The 18,119-nt window shown below is 38.3% G+C and overlaps 1 protein-coding gene across 1 annotated transcript in view; it reads left to right on the top strand.

Annotated features, from left to right (window-relative positions):
* LOC103249749 (cytochrome P450 4X1) overlaps nucleotides 1-17,645 on the top strand; it is a 45,962-nt gene extending 28,317 nt beyond the window's left edge. The window contains exons 7-12 of the mRNA XM_008048370.2: nucleotides 4,648-4,754; nucleotides 5,299-5,489; nucleotides 14,258-14,391; nucleotides 15,723-15,787; nucleotides 16,532-16,614; nucleotides 17,119-17,645. Coding sequence (XP_008046561.1) covers nucleotides 4,648-4,754; nucleotides 5,299-5,489; nucleotides 14,258-14,391; nucleotides 15,723-15,787; nucleotides 16,532-16,614; nucleotides 17,119-17,293 — 755 coding nt within the window. The 3' untranslated portion in view covers nucleotides 17,294-17,645. The remainder of the gene's footprint in view (nucleotides 1-4,647; nucleotides 4,755-5,298; nucleotides 5,490-14,257; nucleotides 14,392-15,722; nucleotides 15,788-16,531; nucleotides 16,615-17,118) is intronic.
* The last annotated feature ends 474 nt before the right edge of the window (nucleotides 17,646-18,119 follow it).

Raw genomic sequence — 18,119 nt, 5'->3', positions numbered from 1 at the left:
GGTGCATTTAGTCCATTCACATTCAAGCTAATTATTGATATGTGAGAGTTGATCCCTATCCTAAGATTCTTACAGAGTTGTTGTTCTTCCTGTTTGTGTGTTGTCTTTCTTTTGGTTTTGGAGTTGGTTCATGTGTGTTTTTAATCTTTTGCCTGCGCTCTTGTGAAGAACGTTGTTCTTTTTTCCTTTTCTTCTGTGTTCAGTACTTTCTTAATTGTTTCTTGTAGAGGTGGTCTGGTGGCAGTGTAAGTTCTTAGGGATTGGATATCTGGGAAAGATTTCAGTTTTCCTTCACTGATGAAGCTTAGCTTAGTTGGGTAGGTTATTCTCGGTTGAAATTGTTTATCTTTTAGAACTTTGAAGATAGGGCTCCAAACTCTCCTAGCCTGAAGGGTTTCTGTGGATAAATCTGCTGCTATTCTAATTGGTTTTCCCTGGTAAGTAGTCTGACCTTTTTCTCTTGCTGCCTTTAGGATTTTTTCTTTTATACCTACTTTGTTTAGGCGAATTATTATGTGCCTGGGAGTTGGTCTTCTCATTTGTTGTCTTGCAGGGGTTCTCTGAATCTCTTGTGTTGAATTTTTGCATCACTGATGAGATGAGGGAAGTTTTCTTGAATGATTTCATGAATTGTTTGTTCTAGTGTGGCCTCTGTTTCTCTCTCTGCTTCAGGAAGGCCAATTACTCAGGTTTTTTCTCTTGAAGTAATCATTCATCTCTTGAAGGTATTGTTCTACTTTTTTAAGTTTCTTTTCTATGTTTTTGACAGTTTGGGTTAGTTCTGTGTTTTGATCTTCGAGCTCTGAGACTCTTTCTTCTGCTTGGCTAATTCTGCTTTCCATGCTTATTAGTTTGTTATTTATTTCCATCACAGTATTCTTTACTGCTGTTATTTCTGACATCAGCCCCTTCCTATTTTCCTCTTGTCTCTCCTCAATTTTTTAAATTCTCTCTATTAACGTCTTGATGTCTGGGTTTGTTGCATGTGACTAGTCATTCTGGGGGCTCTTCATTGTTTGTGTTCTGAAGTCTGTTTTCTCAGTGTCTGACCTCCTAAGGGTCTGTGTGAGACCTATATTCTTCTTTTGGTTTTTGTTCATTTTCGCAGATTTTTCCTCCCTACATTTTCCTTCCATCCACTTTGTCATCTTCTTTAATTCTGTTATTCCGGGATGCAGGGGTTGCTTTTACTTCTATTTGCTCAATCTCCTATTCTTCTTTATGTATATCCTCTTGCTTTGTTCAATTCTGGAGTTGGACTGTAGGTTGGGGGTGGCCCTTTTCGCAGTTTTGAGATTTACTTAAGGGGGAGCTGTGATTCAAAATCTATCTGTAGATTCTGGTCTCCACCGACAGGTGTATGGATAATCTGAAACCCACTTCCCACTGCCTTGGAATCTCTCCATGCAGTGGGCTTGTAGGTTTACTCCCTGAAATAAAATGAGGTTAACAGAGGGAAGAGAATGGAGCAGACATTTGGGGGAAGAGGAGGGTGGAGAGAGAGAGAGGAGTGAGGGGTAAAACAGATGCATGTACCAACAAATGGAGAGAGAGACAAAAACTGAAACAGATAAAAACAATAAACCACGGCTACAAACTAACCAACTCTCATACAAAAAACAACTAAAATATACAATGATGCTAACCAGCCTCCTTATTGGTGTGCTATTCCTCTATACAAAGATAGGGTTTACAGAGAAAAGAAAAGAAAAAAAGGAACAAAACAAAAGGAACAGAATCAAGTCAGTAAACTAACAGAACCAAGCAAGCACACTCTGAGACTTTTCGTTTAAGTCCAGTGTCCTTTCAGCTCTGATTTCTAACTTTCTTTTCAGGCTGGTAAATTTGTTCACAGTTAGGATCAGTTGCCCCTGGCCTGCTGTGAAGGGCGGTTCAGATCACCACTCAGTTCACCGTTACCCAGTTCACCGCTCAGATCTGGCCTATCAAGCTTCTGTTTTTCCCATTTCGGTGTTGTTACCTTGAATCGCCAGCAGGCGGTGCGATCTCACCACTCCAGATGATCTTTATCTGCAGTTGCTGGCCCAGACAGGAGGGAGTTGGCAATGGGAGCTGCTGCCTTACAGTACACGGGAGGAGACCCACAGCCTGGCGGACGTGATGGTGGGAGTAGTGGCAGCGGCGATCTCAGTAGATCTTGCTTGCAGGGTCTTCATGGTCTGAAGTCATGGGTTGCCTCAGACATGGGCGGTGCTATGGCTGCTGCAGCAGCGGCTGCCCAGACTGCTGTGATATTTCAGCGGTGGTGATGGTGAGCTCCCTGTGAAGAGCATGCTGCTGCTGATGAGAACTGCAGCCCCTGGGGAGAGAGCTAGAGTCTTTTGTGTTCTCTTTCATGGAGGGTCTCATAGACCAAGCTGCCCCGTCATCATCTTGCCAGAAGTCCTCCTCTTGAATTTCTTTAAAATGCTCTATGTTGCCTTGATATCTTTACTGTTCTTGGAAAGTTCAATGTTAGCCCAGTTTGTTTACCCTTAAAAGTCATTTGGCTGGCTGACCTCCTGCAGAATATTAAAACATGATCCCTATCACCGTACACAAAATAAACTCTAAATGAATCAAAGACCTAAACGTAAAACCTCAAACTATAAGAACCTTAGAAAATGCAGGAGACACCCTTATGGAAATTGGAACTGGCAACCAATTCCTAATTAAAACCACAAGTGCCCTTGCCATAAGAGATAAGATAGATAAGTGGGACCTCATCAAACTGACAAGCTTCCGCAAAGCCAAAGGAACCATCAAGAGAGTGGGGAGAGCCCACAGACTGGAACAAAGTATTTCCTAACTGTATGTCTGACAAAGCCCGAACATCTAGGATCTACAAGGAACTCAAATGTTCTGAAAAGAAAAAAACAAACAACCCCATTATAAAGTGGGCAAAAGATATGAATGGACAGTTCTCAAAAGAAGACATACGAGCTGCCAACAGACACATGAAAAATGCTCAGCCTCACTAGTCACTAAAGAAATGCAAAACAGAACTACACTGAGATACCACCTAACTCCAGTCAGGATGGCTATCATCAATAACTCAAAAAACAACAGATGCTGGAGAGAATGCAGTGAAAAGGGACAACTTCTACACTGTTAGTGGGCGTGTAAACCTGTACAGCCTCTATGGAAAACAGTGTGGTGATTCCTAAAAAATCTAAAAATCAACCTTCCCTATGACCCTGCAATCCCCCTACTTGGAATACACTCAGAAGAACTCAAATCACTCTATAAAAAAGCTACCTGCACATATATGTGTATCACAGCATTGTTCACAGTAGCAAGAACATGGAACCAACTGTGCTGCCATTAAAAGAGGACTGGATTAAAAAATGTGGTACATATACATGATGGAATATTACGCAGCCATAAAGAACAAAATCATGAACTTCACAGCAACCTTTATGACCTTAGAGTCTATAATACTGAGTGATCTTTCACAGAAGCAAAGAACTGATTATCACATGTTATCACTCATAAGCAGACCTTAAACAATTATCGTAATATTTTAAGGAAAGGATTGGCAGTAGCGGGAAACTGCTGGGAGGGGAGCAGGGAAGTGGGATTGGCAGTATTGGGAATCTGCCTGGGGAGTGGGGACCTCATCAACAAGGGTCTCTGCACAGTGAACATTTGTATACCAAAGCCTGAATTTTACCCCACATCTTTAAAACTAAAAAATAATGTAAAGGACAAAAAAAGAAAAAAAAGTCATTTGGGCCTGGGCTCAGTGGCTCAGCCTGTCATCCCAGCACTTTGGGAGGCCAAGGCGAGTGGATTGCCTGAGCCCACAGGTTCAAGACCAGCCTGGGCAACTTGGAGAAACTTTGTCTCTACAACAAATAAAAAAAAATTTGCCAGCATGGTAGCACGGGCCTGTAGTTCCAGCTACTTGGAAAGCTGAGGTGGAAGGATCGCTGGTGCCCAGCAGGTCAACACTGGGGTAGCCATTAGTGTGCCACTGCACTCCAGCCTGGGCAACAGAGTGAGACTCCAACTCAAAAAGAAAAGGAAGTCATTTGGTCTTTTTGTTTGGAGTCTCTATGAATTTTTTTTCTGTCTTTAATGTTAAATAGTTCTACTAGGATATATAATGGAATTTGTCATTCTGTTTCCATTTTTCCCAGCATAACTTGGGCCCTTTAATATGTAGATTTAAATTTTCTCATATTTTTACAAAGTTTTCTTGAATTATGGTTTTAAATATTATATCTGTTTAATGTTTTTAGTTTTTTTTCCTTTCAGCCCCTTCAAGTACACATATGTTGGCATTTCTTTGCTTTTTTTTTTCCATTTCATTCCATTTTATTTTATACCTTTTCCATGAAGATAAGTACTAGACTAGGGAACAAAAGAATGATTAATCACTTGCATCTAAGCTTTATATCATTTTAATTATAATGCACACTTATTTCTATAAATTTTATTTTTGATCCTTTGTGTTTGGAGCTTTGTTCAAAAGTTGTCCATCTAATGGGAAAGTAAACCATCTGTGAAAATTAAATGTATTTAAATATCTGGAAATCAGGCAAGATGTGAAGCTATTCGTGAATCCTGACTTGCTTTATAATTTATTTGATTTTGGTTGACTTTTCTGTCATTTTGGTAATAGAGAACTATTATTCTACCCAGAAAAGATAATCCAAGATAGAAAGAAATGCCTCAAGGCTGGAATGAGACAGGATAACACTCAGAAGAGGACGTGCCAGGATTTTTTGGATATCATTCTTTCTGCCCAGGTAAAGCTTCTAGATTTTTGAGCCTGCTCAAATAGCCAGTTAATTTTGTGGGTAGGTGGGTAAGTGAGAATGGCATGGGGAGACAAAAGAAAAACGATTGACTACATTTAACAGTGCTTTGAAATGATGAGTTGGCTTCATGCAGTTTGGGATAAAGGTAGAATTATGCAGCTCTGTAACTAGAGGGAGTCGGTAAAGACTAAATTATAGATTTGACAGGATTATCATTTAGATATATAGAGTTCAGGGAATCATGTGGAAATGACCACATGAGCAGGCATGTAAAATGCTGATGAAGTCCTGGAAAATCCAGATAAATCTGAGAGTTTCAAGAGACTTTCTAGGGCCTGATGACTGGTGGCCCTTTTGCAAGGCCTACTTTTCTTATCCTTGGTTCTACTTTATGCTCTGGGCAACGTGTAGCTTATACTATATATTTGTTGAACTGAATTAAAATTGAAACCCTAAAATTATTATTTTGCTTGTACCTGTGAACATTTATAAACTTACATTTTAATTAAAATATCTCTATTGCACGTTCTAGGCTGAAAATGGAGACAGCTTCTCAGATACTGACGTACAATCCGAAATGAACATGTTCATGTTGGTAGGGCATAACACCATGACAGCGAGCCTCTCCTGGCTCCTCTACTGCCTGGCTCTGAACCCTGAGCATCAGGAGAGATGCCGGGAGGAGATCAGGGGCATCCTGGGGGACGGGTCTTCCATTAACTGGTAAGAGCTGCATCCCTAAATATTTCATCCTAGTTTTCCTTCTGGGATTTTTTGTTATTTTTTGCTCTGGTACCTTAGTGACCATAGTGCCTCAACATATGTGCATGTGGAAACAGAAGAGGTAGGCTACTTTTCTGTTCTTTCTTAAGAGATTCCCAACTTATTCTCTTGTCTTTTGCAAAAGAAATGTACTCATCCATAAATTGTCATTGTTTTTCTAATCCATGTTGTATAAAATGACCCATTTCTTTCTCTCACCTGGGCTCTGATGTTTTAGAAATGGGGACTTGATTCCTAGACTTGCACTTAGAGATTGAATGGTAGGTAGAATTCAAGTGGGGCTTCTCTTCTGAGAGAGCTGAATGAGCAACTCCGTTATTTAAAGCTCGTTGTAGACACCCTGTCCTATCTTGTCCTATCTCCTGGTCACCAATTTTATTCCTCAAGACTGATTTTGGATTTTGGACACAACGTTAAATGATACATGCTATAATTGAGTTTAGCAAATATGGACTCAGGATATTTTAAGTACTGTGGCATTAAAAAAATGACTAAGATTTGATGTGGCCCCTCAACGAGCTCACAGCCTAATACAGAAGACAGATTTCCATACATAAAATTGTAGTATACACAGTAAGGGCAATGATAGTGTTGTGTGCTGGCTAACACAGAGATGTATAAGTGGGGGAGGGACCAAAAAATGAAATTTGTTTATAAAAAATTATACTTATTACATATTTAAATGTCAGTCACTTTTAAAGTATTCTCTGATGCAATTCATCTATCAGAATGAGCTTCTACTGCTCAAAACAGTTTTTGAACTCATCAATTTTGATGCATTTTAGTGCTTCTGCCATTTTTTTGTTTCACCTTTTCCACATCAGCCAAACGTTTCCCTCTGAGAACTTTTTTTGTCTGGGGAAATAGAAAATAGTTTCTCAGGCAAGACTGGGTGAATAGGAAGGGTGGGGTATGGGAGCCATGCCATTTGTAGTCAAAAACTGTGAACACTCAATGTGGGTAGGTGCACTCATAAATCACCCATCATGAAATGGACAAATGTGTTAAAAGAATCTTCAGAAAAATTCACTGAAGCTGAGCGTAGTCTCTCACAACGATGCTAGCTGGCACACTGATGCTAATGTATTCCTAGAACACTTACCTAGTGGGGTATGCCTATACTACAAGGAGCCTACCCTCCAAAAAATAATTCTGGTTTTTTTGGGGGATCCCCCTCACATGTGCATGTGGAAACAGAAGAGGTAGGCTATTTTCCTGTTCTTTCTTAAGAAATTCCCAAATTATCCTCTTGTATTTTGCAAAATAAATTTACTCATTCATAATTATCTGTCATTGCCTTTCTAACCCATAGTGGATCTTTCTTTCACCAGGGCTCTGGTACCTTGGAAATGAGGAATTGGTCCCCAGGTTTATACTTAGAGCTTGAATGGTAGGGTTCAAGAGAGGCTCCTCTTCTGAGAAAGCTGAATAGCAACTCCGTTATTTAAGGCTCATTGTAGACACCCTCTCCCTCCCCTTGACACCAGTTTTATTCCTTAGGACTGATTTTGGACTTTGGGCATAATGTTATGTGATACATACTGTAGTTGAGTTTAGCAAATATGAACTGAAGACAATTTAAGTAGTGTGACACTAAAAAAAATCACTAAGATTTGAGGTGGGTCCTGCCCTCAATGAACTCACAGTTAATACAGAAGACAGACCTCCATGCAGAAAATTGCATTATAGCACAGTAAGGGCAATGATAGCATTGTGGGCTGGCTGACAAAGAGACATAGAATACAAGAACCTAACCTGGCAAAGGGAGCTCAAGAAGACTTCCTTGGGTATCAAACACTTAAGCTTCCCCTTATAAGATAAATTGGAGATAACCAGGTTGAAAGCTTCAACTCTATTTTGCTAGACTTTAAGCATATTTTACTGCTAATAAAGCCAAGGCTATGGATTTGCCCTTTCAGACATGCTTTTTGCAAAGATAAAACATGTCCCTGACATAAATCCCACCCTTCACTCTAGCTAGTCAAAGATAGAAATGCTAAGGGCAACTCAGCCTGAATATTCAGAAAAAAATTTACTAGAATATTAGTAAAGCAAAATGTGAAATTATAGAGGTATAGTTTTTATTTAAAAATAAAAGTCATTTCCTATCATAAATTAACGGTTTGCCAGGCTTGGTGGCTCAGCCTGTAATCCCGTGCCTTTGGGAGGCTGTGGTGAGCAGATTGCCTGAGCCTGCGGGTTCGAGACCCGCCTGGGCAGCGAGACCTCATCTCTACAATAAATAAAAAAATCAGCCGGGGCGTGGTAGCGCATGCCTGTAATTCCGGCTACTTGAAAGGCTGAGGCGGAAGGATCGCCGGAGCCCAGCAGTTCGAGGCTGCGGTGGCCGGGAGCAGCCACTGCACTCCAGTCTGGGCGACCAAGTGAGACTCCAACTCAAAAAAAAAAAAAAAAAATTAATGGTTTAACTTATATAGTGCAAAATACAATCTTGAGTAATCATTTTTTATTTAAAAATTTTTAACTGACAAAAATTGTGTGTGTGTGTGTGTGTGTGTGTGTGTGTGTGTTTGTGTATGGTATACAACATGGTGTTTTGATATATGTATGCATTGTGGAATGACTGAATCAGTCAATGGACATGTCCATTAACTCATACTTACCATTTTTATGGTGAAAACATTTAAAATCTACTCTCTTAGCAATTTTTAAGTATATAAGTTATTAACTTTAATTGCATATTTTGCAGTACATCTCCTAAATATTCTTCCTATGTAACTGAAATGTTGTATCTTTTAACTAACATCTCCCCAGTCTCCATTATCCCTCAGCCTCGGTAACTACCATTCTGAACTCTGCTTCTATGAGTTCAGTTTTTTAGATTCCACATATAAGTGAGATAATATGGTATTTGTCTTTCTGTGCACACCTTATTTCACTTAACATAATGTCCACTGGGTTTGTCCATGTTGTCACAAATGACAAGATATTCTTCTTATCTAAAGCTAAATATATTATATATAGAGATAAAACATGAGTATGATGTTAGCTGTGAGTCTGTCATATATGGCTTTTATTGTGTTGCAGTACATTCTTTCTATAACTAATTTGCTGAGAATTTTTATCATAAAAAGTCAAATTTTGTCAAATGCTTTTTCCACATTTATTAATATGACCATATGGGGTCTATTCTTCACTTTTTCAATGTAGTATAACACGTTTGTTAATTTACATGTGTTGAAACATCCTTCTATCCCAGGGATAAGTACCACTGATCTTAGTGAAAGAAACTTTCAATGCACTGCTGAATTAGGTTTGCTAGTATTTTGTTGACCATTTTTGCATCCATGTTCGTCAGAGATACTGGCTTGTAATTTTTCTTGAAGTGTCCCTGTCTGACTTTGGTTTCAGAGTAATCTCACCTTGTAAAACGAGTTTGAAAATAGTCCCTCCTCTTCAATTTTTTGGAAGAATTTGAAAAGGGTTAGTGTTGATTCTTCTTTAAATGTTTAGAATTCAGCTGTGAAGCCATTGGGTCCTGGACTTTAGTAAGATGTGATGTTTTTGATTACTGATTCTGCCTCCTTACTTGTTATTGGTCTATTCAGATTTTCTTTCTCTTCATAATTCAGTCTTCGTAGGTTGTATGTTGCTAGGAATTTATCCATTTCTATTAGGTTGTCCAATGTGTTGTTACATAATTGTTCATAGTTGTCTCTTATGATCCTTTGTATTTCTGTAATATCAGTTGCAATGTCTTCTCTTTCATTTCTGATTTTATTTTCAGTATTTGAATCTTTTTTTTCTTACCCTAGCTAAAGGCTTGTCAATTTTGTTTATCTTTTTAAAAAGTTTTATTTATTTTTTCTATTTTTTTTGTTTTATTTATTTATTATTTAGTTTTACTTTTTTCTATTCTTTTGGTTTCTATTTCATTTATTTCTGTTCTGATCTTTATTATTTTCTTTCTTGTAATAATTTTAGGCTTAGTTTGTTCTTTTTTATAGTTTCTTGAGGTCTGAGTATTTAAGATCTTTTTTTAATGTAGGCATTTATTGCTATAAATATCCCTTTTAGAACTGCTTTTGCTGTATCCCATCAATTTTGGTATGCTGTTTCCATTTTCACTTACCTCAATATTTTTTATTTACATTTTGATTTCTTCTTTGACCCATTGGTTGTTCAAGAGTAGGTTGTTTAATTTCCACATATTTGTGAATTTTCAACATTTACTCCTATTTTTGATTTCTAGATCCATACCATTGTGGTCAGAAAAGATACTTGATATGATTTCAATCTTCTTAAATTTATTAAGAATTGTTTTGTGGCCTCACATATAATCTGTTCTGAAGAATGTTCTATGTGTACTTGAAAAGAATGTGTATTCTGCTTCTGTTGGAGAGAATGTTCTGTAAATGTCCGTAAAGTCCATTTGTTCTAATATGCAGTTCAAGTTTAATGTTTCCTTATTGATTTTCTGTCTGGATGTTCTATCCATTGTTGAAAGTAGGGCACTGAAGTCTCCTGCTGTTAATGTATTACTGTGTATTACTATCTGTCTCTCCCTTCAGCTTTGTTAATATTTTCTTTACATATTTTGGTGTTTTCATGTTGGGTGCATATGTATTTACACTTTATAGTCTCCTGATGAGTTGACCATTTTATCATTACATAATGCTCTTCTTGTCTCTTTATACAGTTTTTGACTTAAAGTCTATTTTTTTGTGATATAAGTACTCTCGCTACTCCCTTTTGGTTTCTGTTTGTATGGAATATCTTTTTCCATCCCTTCACTATCAGTCTGTGTGTGCCCTTAAGAGAGAAATGAAGGTCTGTAGGCAATATATAGTTGGATCTTATTTTTTTATTCATTCAGCTTTTCTATGTCTATTGGTTGAACAATTTAATTCATTTATATTCAAGGTAATTATTAATAGATAAGGACTTACTGTTGCCATTTTAGTACTGTTTTCGTGTTTTGTAGATTTTCTTTTGTTCCTTTCTTCCTTTCTTGTTGTTTTCCTTTGTGATTAGGAGGTTTTCTATAGTAGTATGCTTTGACTCTTCCTTTTTTCTATGGTGTACCTACTATAAGTTTGTTCTTTGTGGACACTATGAAACTTACATAAAGTATAGTTATAACAGGCTATTTTAAACTGATAATAACTTAACTTTCATCACTTAAAAAAATACACTTTTATTCCACTACCCCATTTTATGTCACTAATGCCATAGTTATAATTTACATTTTTTAATACTGTATACTCCATAAAAAATTATTAAAGCTATAGTTATTTTAATAGTTTTGCCATTTAACCTTTATACTAAATATATAAATGATTTAGACACCACCACTACATTATTAGAGTATTCTGAATTTGACTATGTATTTACCTTTATCAATGAGGTTTTCACTTTCAATTTTCATATTGTTAGTTAGCATCCTTTCATTTCAACTTGAAGGACTCCCATTAGCATTTCTTGCAAGGCAAGTCTAGTAATGATGAACACCATTAACCTTTGTTTGTCTGGAAATATCTTTATTTCTTCTTAATTTTGAAAGATAACATCGCCAGGTATAGTATTCTTGGTTGCTAGTTTTTTCCTCAACACTTTGAATGTATCTTCCCATTCCCTCCTGGCTTATAAAGTTCCTGTTGAGAAGTCTGCTCATAGCCTTATGGTGGTCTCTTTGTATGTGATGAGTCTTCTCTCTTATTGCTTTCAAGATTATCTCTTTGTCTTCTGATAACTTGATTATCATATACCTTAGTTTATTTTTCTTTGAGTTTCTCTTGCACAAAGTCTTTTGAGCTTAATTAATCTGAATGTTCATATGTCTCCCAATTTTTGGGACATTTTCAGCTAGTATTTTTTTAAAATAATCTTTTGTACCTTTCTCTATCTCTTCTCTTTCTGAAATTCCTATAATTTGTATATTTGATGATGTCCCATATATCCCTTATGCTTTTTTCAGGTTTTTAAAAATTCTTTTGTCATTTTGGTCCTCTAATTGGCTAATTTCAGATGTTCTATCTTGAGTTCATTGATTATTTCTTCTTCATGATCAAGTCTTCTGTTTAAGCTCTTTATTGAACTTTTCAGTTCTGTCATTGTATTTGCCAAAGTCCCCCTGAGGTCAATGAATTAGCCTGCAGGGGTACTGATGGGTATGTCTCTCCACAGGTTCCAGGACCACTCTCAGGCCACAGATGAGAGGGGCTGGAGCTGTTTCTCAGGGCTGTTTCAGGCTCTACTTTGGGACCAAGGTTGGCAAATCTGCCCCAGGGGCACAGACAGATGTATCTCCTAGTAGCCTCCTGGCCAGGTAGACCTGCTCTTAGACCATAGCTTGGTAGAGTCAGGGCCAAGATTAAGTGGGGCCAAGGTTGGTAAGCCTATCATAGTTACTCGAGGAGATATGTCTACTTCTGGGTCATGTGCAAGCAGAACTTATCTCAGACCATAGCTGAGAGGAGCTGCAGCTGAGTTACAGGGGCATTTCTGGGTACACAGATAAGCCCAATGTAGGCAGGCCTGTCTCCCAAGGCACTGGTGTGCTTGATTTCTCCTGAGCCCCTTGATCAATGCTTTTGGTATTAAGATCTAGTCTAAGCAGGGCTGTAGGTAAGCCTGCAAGGGGGCAGAGCCAATTTAGGATCTGAACTGGGACCACAGTTGGTGTGTCTTCCATCTAGGTAAAAGTCTGCCCTCTCAAAATAACTCTCCTATGTCTTGGGTTCCACTGGAGTTTTACACACTGCTACTGAATCCCAAGGCTTCCACAAAGGCATTTTTGTCTGTGGATGGCTATTAAATTGTTGTTGTATGGGATCTAAGTGAGGGACCTCCTATACTCTCCCATCTTGCTGTGTAATCATTTTTATTCATTCATTAAATTTGGAAACATTGTATGTCACCTGTCAACATGAATTAGATAGTTTAACCTTGATTAGAGTGGATATTTATATATCTCAAATACTGACTTCTTATTCTTGTTTGGCTTAAATGAGAAAATTATAAGGAAGTGTTTTCCAGATTTAAAAAAAGTCCAGAGCATCTGTTAACTATATTTTATTTTAATGAGATAAATGGCAATAATATTTTAGAGAATAAAGTATTTTTATTCTATAATAGGTACTTGTAGCTGTATTTAACAAAATTTGCATTCTGAGAATTTATAATTCTTCTAGACATGTAATAAAACCACAGTATTAAGAGCAATTTCAGAGAAAGTTAGAAAGTTGCTCGGTTTTTCCATTTGGCTCCTTGGCATCCTATTTCTGTGTTGGGTTAAATTTTCTCTCTTCTTTTTGCTCCATGATTAAGATGGACAAAATTGTGTTTTTAATTATGCAAAGTGCCAGGGGCAGCAGAAAGTACTCTTTTTTTGTCCTGAGCTTGAGGAGGAAAGAGTTCAAAGTTAAAATTTCACATTACCTAATGGCCAAAGCCTGCTTTCAAAATAAATAATCAGAAAAGCACATAAAAATACAATAAGTGCATATGCAGTCATTTTATTGAACCAATATGACTAGCTAGGATGCAAATAAAAAAGCAACTGTATTCTTCTCCCATTGGCACTTCAGACTAACTCTGTGGGGCAAGTTTTTTTTTTAATCTTTGGAACAAAATCCTCATGGAGGAGGTCTCATAGAGTTCTTATTCATTCAAATAACAAAAACAATCTCATGTCAGTAATTAAACTATCAGGGCCAGTGTAATAATAAAACCTTCAAATACATATCCACTTGGAACTTTTCTCTCCATCCCAGCATGGAACTTCTTTGGATTTGAAAGCCAACAGTGGGTGAGGGATTTGTGACTGGCTAATTCTTACTGACCATCTTCTTCTATACCCAGTAGCAGCTGTTTCTGACCTTTCCAGACATGAAACTGAAGAGAATTGTTGGAAGATCCAGAAGAGGGGATAAGGAAAGAGAGACTAATGCTGTTGTGATCATGCCCAAGGACTTGATGGATGTTCAGTGCTTCCCTTCCTCTCCAGAGGTGCATGAGTGGGTTACTTGGAGACTCCCTCACCGGAATTCTCCAGTAGTGATTCAGGGGGCCTGAGAAGGCCTCAGGCAGAGTCTTTTTCTGTAGGACATACTAGGACATCCTGGCCTTGCTCCTGCTGCTCTCCCCTACTTCTCTGTTTTAAGTTGCAGCTTTTCACATCAGTTCTGTACTCCTCAAACTTCAAGAAGCACAGGTCAGATCATCTAGATGATCCTCTCGAAGCCTCCCATTGTTTAACAAATGTGAAGAGCACCCTACTCCATTCTCCATGGCACTCCAGCATTCCAGCAATTCTCTTTAAAGGACTTTTTTTCTCCAAAATTCTTAAGCCTCTTCTCTTCCATCTTACCCATTTCTTATACATTCTTAGTTTATATAAAGAGCTACGGGTTGCAAAAATGTTGTCAGAAATCTTGGCAAATGTTTTACTGGTAGTTTAGCAGCTCACTTTATAAGAAGGATATTTGGCAGATGTTTGGTTCCTCTGCCTTTGGGATCTTTGCTGATCCCAGAGGTAGAAAGAGTCCCATTCTGTTTCTGTTACATTAACCAATTCTGTTACATTTGTTTTCATAATAGAACGTTCTGTTACATAAAACAATGGCAAAATAGCTTTAACTCAAAAGTAATAATTACCATGAACAAACCATCATAAAGAAAAAATTCAATATTTACAAACTGGATATGGTATCTGAGTCCCTTTCCTCCCTCCTTCATTCTCACAGGGACCAGCTGGGTGAGATGTCATATACCACAATGTGCATCAAGGAGACATTCCGATTGATTCCTACAATCTCATCCATTTCCAGAGAACTCAGCAAGCCCCTTACTTTCCCAGATGGATGCTCATTGCCTGCAGGTCTTTACATTCTTTTCATATGCAGTTCCTAGAGTCTGAGGGACATTGGGGACCACAATGACAAAGACTGGTGGGCATCTTAGCACTTGAAGAAGTCAAAAGATAATCCTGAAGACATCTAGTTGGGGGTTAGACACCTACTGTGAGTGCAGAAGATAATGCTGTGATCAAATGTGAATTTCAGTGACTCTCCCAAAGGCACATATACAGTTGTTGCCTAACTAATAAAGAACCCATGTCTCTGGAATCTCATCCCAGGTTTCTCCCACTGCAAGGCATTGTTTCTAAAATAATTTTTGTTGGGCTGAGTTTGAGACCCAGATTAAACTTCATGGCATATGAGCACCATTATCTTTGCCTGAGAGACCAAGAGGGGCCTTTGGTAATAGTATCATAATATCACCCTTATAAATGTACAATATTTAATAGTGTACATAGAGCCCTTAAACATATTATCTCATTTTCCCCTCAGAAAATGAGACACTTATGCAGTGATTTGCAGTTTACTAAACACTTTTTAAAACTTTTTACACAGCCAAAAATCCACTAGGGAAACCCCATGTGCAGATGGAGTTAACCGATATGAGCAGGACAAGAACTCTTGCAGATGCCCTGAGTCTGGAGTCTGGTGCTCTTCAGAACAACACAGATTTCTGAGCAGGGCTTGCGGAGGGGTCCTGTGAGACACCTTTTCACTTATCTGCTTTAGTTTTCTATTAATCCATGCCTTAGAAAACAAGCCAACAGGATTGTTTGTAACAAACACCTATTGCCTGTCACTGAAATTTTGTTGACAGATTCAGAATTAATTTACCAGGATTATTTCTGGCAACCAAATAATCCTCAAATTCTTTCTCCTTTGTCTTTTATTTTGTTTATCCCTGAGCTACATGGGTATTTACCAAAATTTCCCACCTTTCATGTACAGGCAGCACCAACAGACATTTGTCTCTGGATTTGCATGATAGACTCACAGTTCAGTTCTTATGTACCCACACTGTCTCCAGGGGGTGCTTAATAGCCTATTAACAGATGTTTAAGAAATTCCCAACATAGCAAAAAACATAAGCATAGTTTGTCACTTTGATATGATATCAACAGCTCCTTAAGAGAGAATCATGAATTAAGTAAATTACTGCTTTGAAAACTAAGGTGCCAAACCAAGCCTCATCCTTCCATGTGTTGCTCACTGGTGGCATCAGCTACAACACACAGAGCCCTGCCAGGAGCTAGCTTGTCCCTTCAAAATGAAAAGTCCTGCTGAAGAGTAGTGTAACAGAAGCTCACAACTTGCTCTTTCTTCTCTGATCTCTTTTATTTTCCTTTCTCAGGAATGACTGTGGTTCTCAGTATTTGGGGTCTTCATCATAATCCTGCTGTCTGGAAAAACCCAAAGGTAGTACTACTCTCTTATACATAAATACTTCAAAGAACGAATGTTCTGCAAATCACTTTTTGGTGGCTAAGCGTGGATGTGGTGATATAGTTCAGACAAGTGAAACAGAGCAAACAAAAATAAAAGGCAAAACAAAAGCAGAATCTCTCTATGTTCTCAAAGCACTCACAGCATGTACTGGGACTTTTGTTCCCATAAGCCACTAGGGTTTAAGGCCTATTACCTGTAATGGGAAGCTGGACTACACATCTCAGTAACAACCAACCACATAATCCCTTTGGTTTGACTTCTAAGTGCGTGCATTCTTATCTCCAAAGTGAAAATAACACCACTTGCCGTTGTAATTTTGCTTCCCCCTCATCTGAGTAGCAGACAAGCCAGTTGGGAAGCTAGACAAGGTCAGCAGGTCTGCAGAAACACAGCCCAGTGTAGTAAAATGAGCCACAAGTAGCTATCAGCACGTAAAACATGGCTAGTTGGAATTGAAATGTGCTATATGTGTTAAACACACCCTGGATTTTGAGGACACAGTGCCCCCCCTAAAAATATGAAACACTTCCTTGATAATTCGTTACATTGAATACAGGTTGAAATTATAATTGTTGGTTAAATAAATTCTATTATTGAAATTAACTTTACCTTTTAAAAATATGTTTCACATGTTTCTTCACCGTACTAACTAGTAGTTTAAGAAATGTGCAATGTTGTTTTGGGGATGGCGATGAGGATATCCTCTTATTTCAGGTCTTTGACCCCTTGAGGTTCTCTCAGGAGAATTCGGATCAGAGACATTCCCATGCCTACTTACCATTCTCAGCTGGACCAAGGTGAGGACAATTTGAAGTTGCTGAAAATACATACAAATGTTTACTTGGGAATAGCTTACTCCTTTTAACTCCTCCATGGAATTCTTCCATGGGACCCCATCTTGGCCATGAGGTAGACCTAGGTGCCTATTTTGAGCCCCTAAAGGGTCCATTAGTTTCACAAAGCACAGCCCCATTCTCTATCACATCCTATGTATCCTTACCTCAGAAAGTTTTTCCATGTTATAAGCTGTTGCTCAGAGGTTCAATGCAGTCTAGGCTCAATGCAGGAGAAACAATTTTCTGAGTAACTCCAACTGTCGTCTTGTTATGGGATGGGTATCACACTGGAACCTCCCAGTTCACATTCTTGTGGGCAGCAATGGAAGTCCAAAGCCCAAAAGTTTCAATGGCATTTAGTGTAAAAATGTTGCTTTCCTGTATTCTTCATACTTATTATTCTAGTGTTTTATTAGAAGTCAAAATAAGTATTTCTTGGTTATCACTTTCCCTCGGTGTCTGCAGGAACTGCATCGGGCAGCAGTTTGCCATGGTTGAGTTAAAGGTGGCCATTGCCTTGATTCTGCTCCACTTCAAACTGACTCCAGACCCCATCAGGCCTCCTACCTTCTCAAACCATATTGTCCTCAAACCCAAGGATGGGCTCTATTTGCAGCTGAAGATACTCCCTGACTCTTAAATTCCAGGGTACAGTGATTAAATATGTTTTGTTTTAAAATTAAATTTATAGCTAATGCTCCAAGCAAATGGAAAGGAATCTAAAGTGTGGGGGGAGGGATGGAAATAGATGGTACGGGGGCTCTGTGAAGCTGCATATTCTTCAAAAACATTGCTGGGTAACATTGGGGGTGTCACCTAGATCTGTTTCTGTGTGACTTTGGAAGATTTTCAAATCTTTTCTACTTGGTTTTGACTACTGTTAACACTATATGCAAACACTTCATTAGATGACTTCCATACATTTTGTTGTTTTTAAAAATAGTTTTGGCCAGACTCAGTGACTCAGTCTATAATCCCAACACTTTGGGAGGCCAAGGAAAGTGGACTGCCTGAACCCACGGGTTCGAGACTAGCCCAGGCAACTTGGTGAGACCTCGTCTCTACAATAAATAAAAAATTAGCCAGGTGTGGTCGTGTGCACTGTAGTTTCAGTTACTTGGAAGGCTGAGGCAAAAGGATTACCAGAGCCTAGCAGCTCGATGATGGAGTGACCGTGAGTGTGCTGCTGTACTCCACCCTGGGCAATGGAGTGAGACTCCAACTCAAAAAAAATAGTTTTCAGTATTACACAAGCCATAAGTGAACATATACGTACATTCAAAAATTTCCAACAGTAGAAAAGTATGTAGAATAACAATTTTAAGTCTTACTTCACATAACTCCCATTCCATGCCTCCACCAAGACTACTGCATTTCCTGAAAACAGAATCATTTGGTGTTCATTCTTTGAAACTTGATACATGCTATTTTACATATGTATGTATTCTTATAGATGTGATCATATA

Source organism: Carlito syrichta, unplaced genomic scaffold, assembly GCF_000164805.1.
Source record: "Carlito syrichta isolate Samal-C Ts95f unplaced genomic scaffold, Tarsius_syrichta-2.0.1 Scaffold123377, whole genome shotgun sequence".
Lineage (NCBI taxonomy): Eukaryota > Metazoa > Chordata > Mammalia > Primates > Tarsiidae > Carlito > Carlito syrichta.
This window is presented reverse-complemented; position numbering and strand designations above follow the sequence as displayed.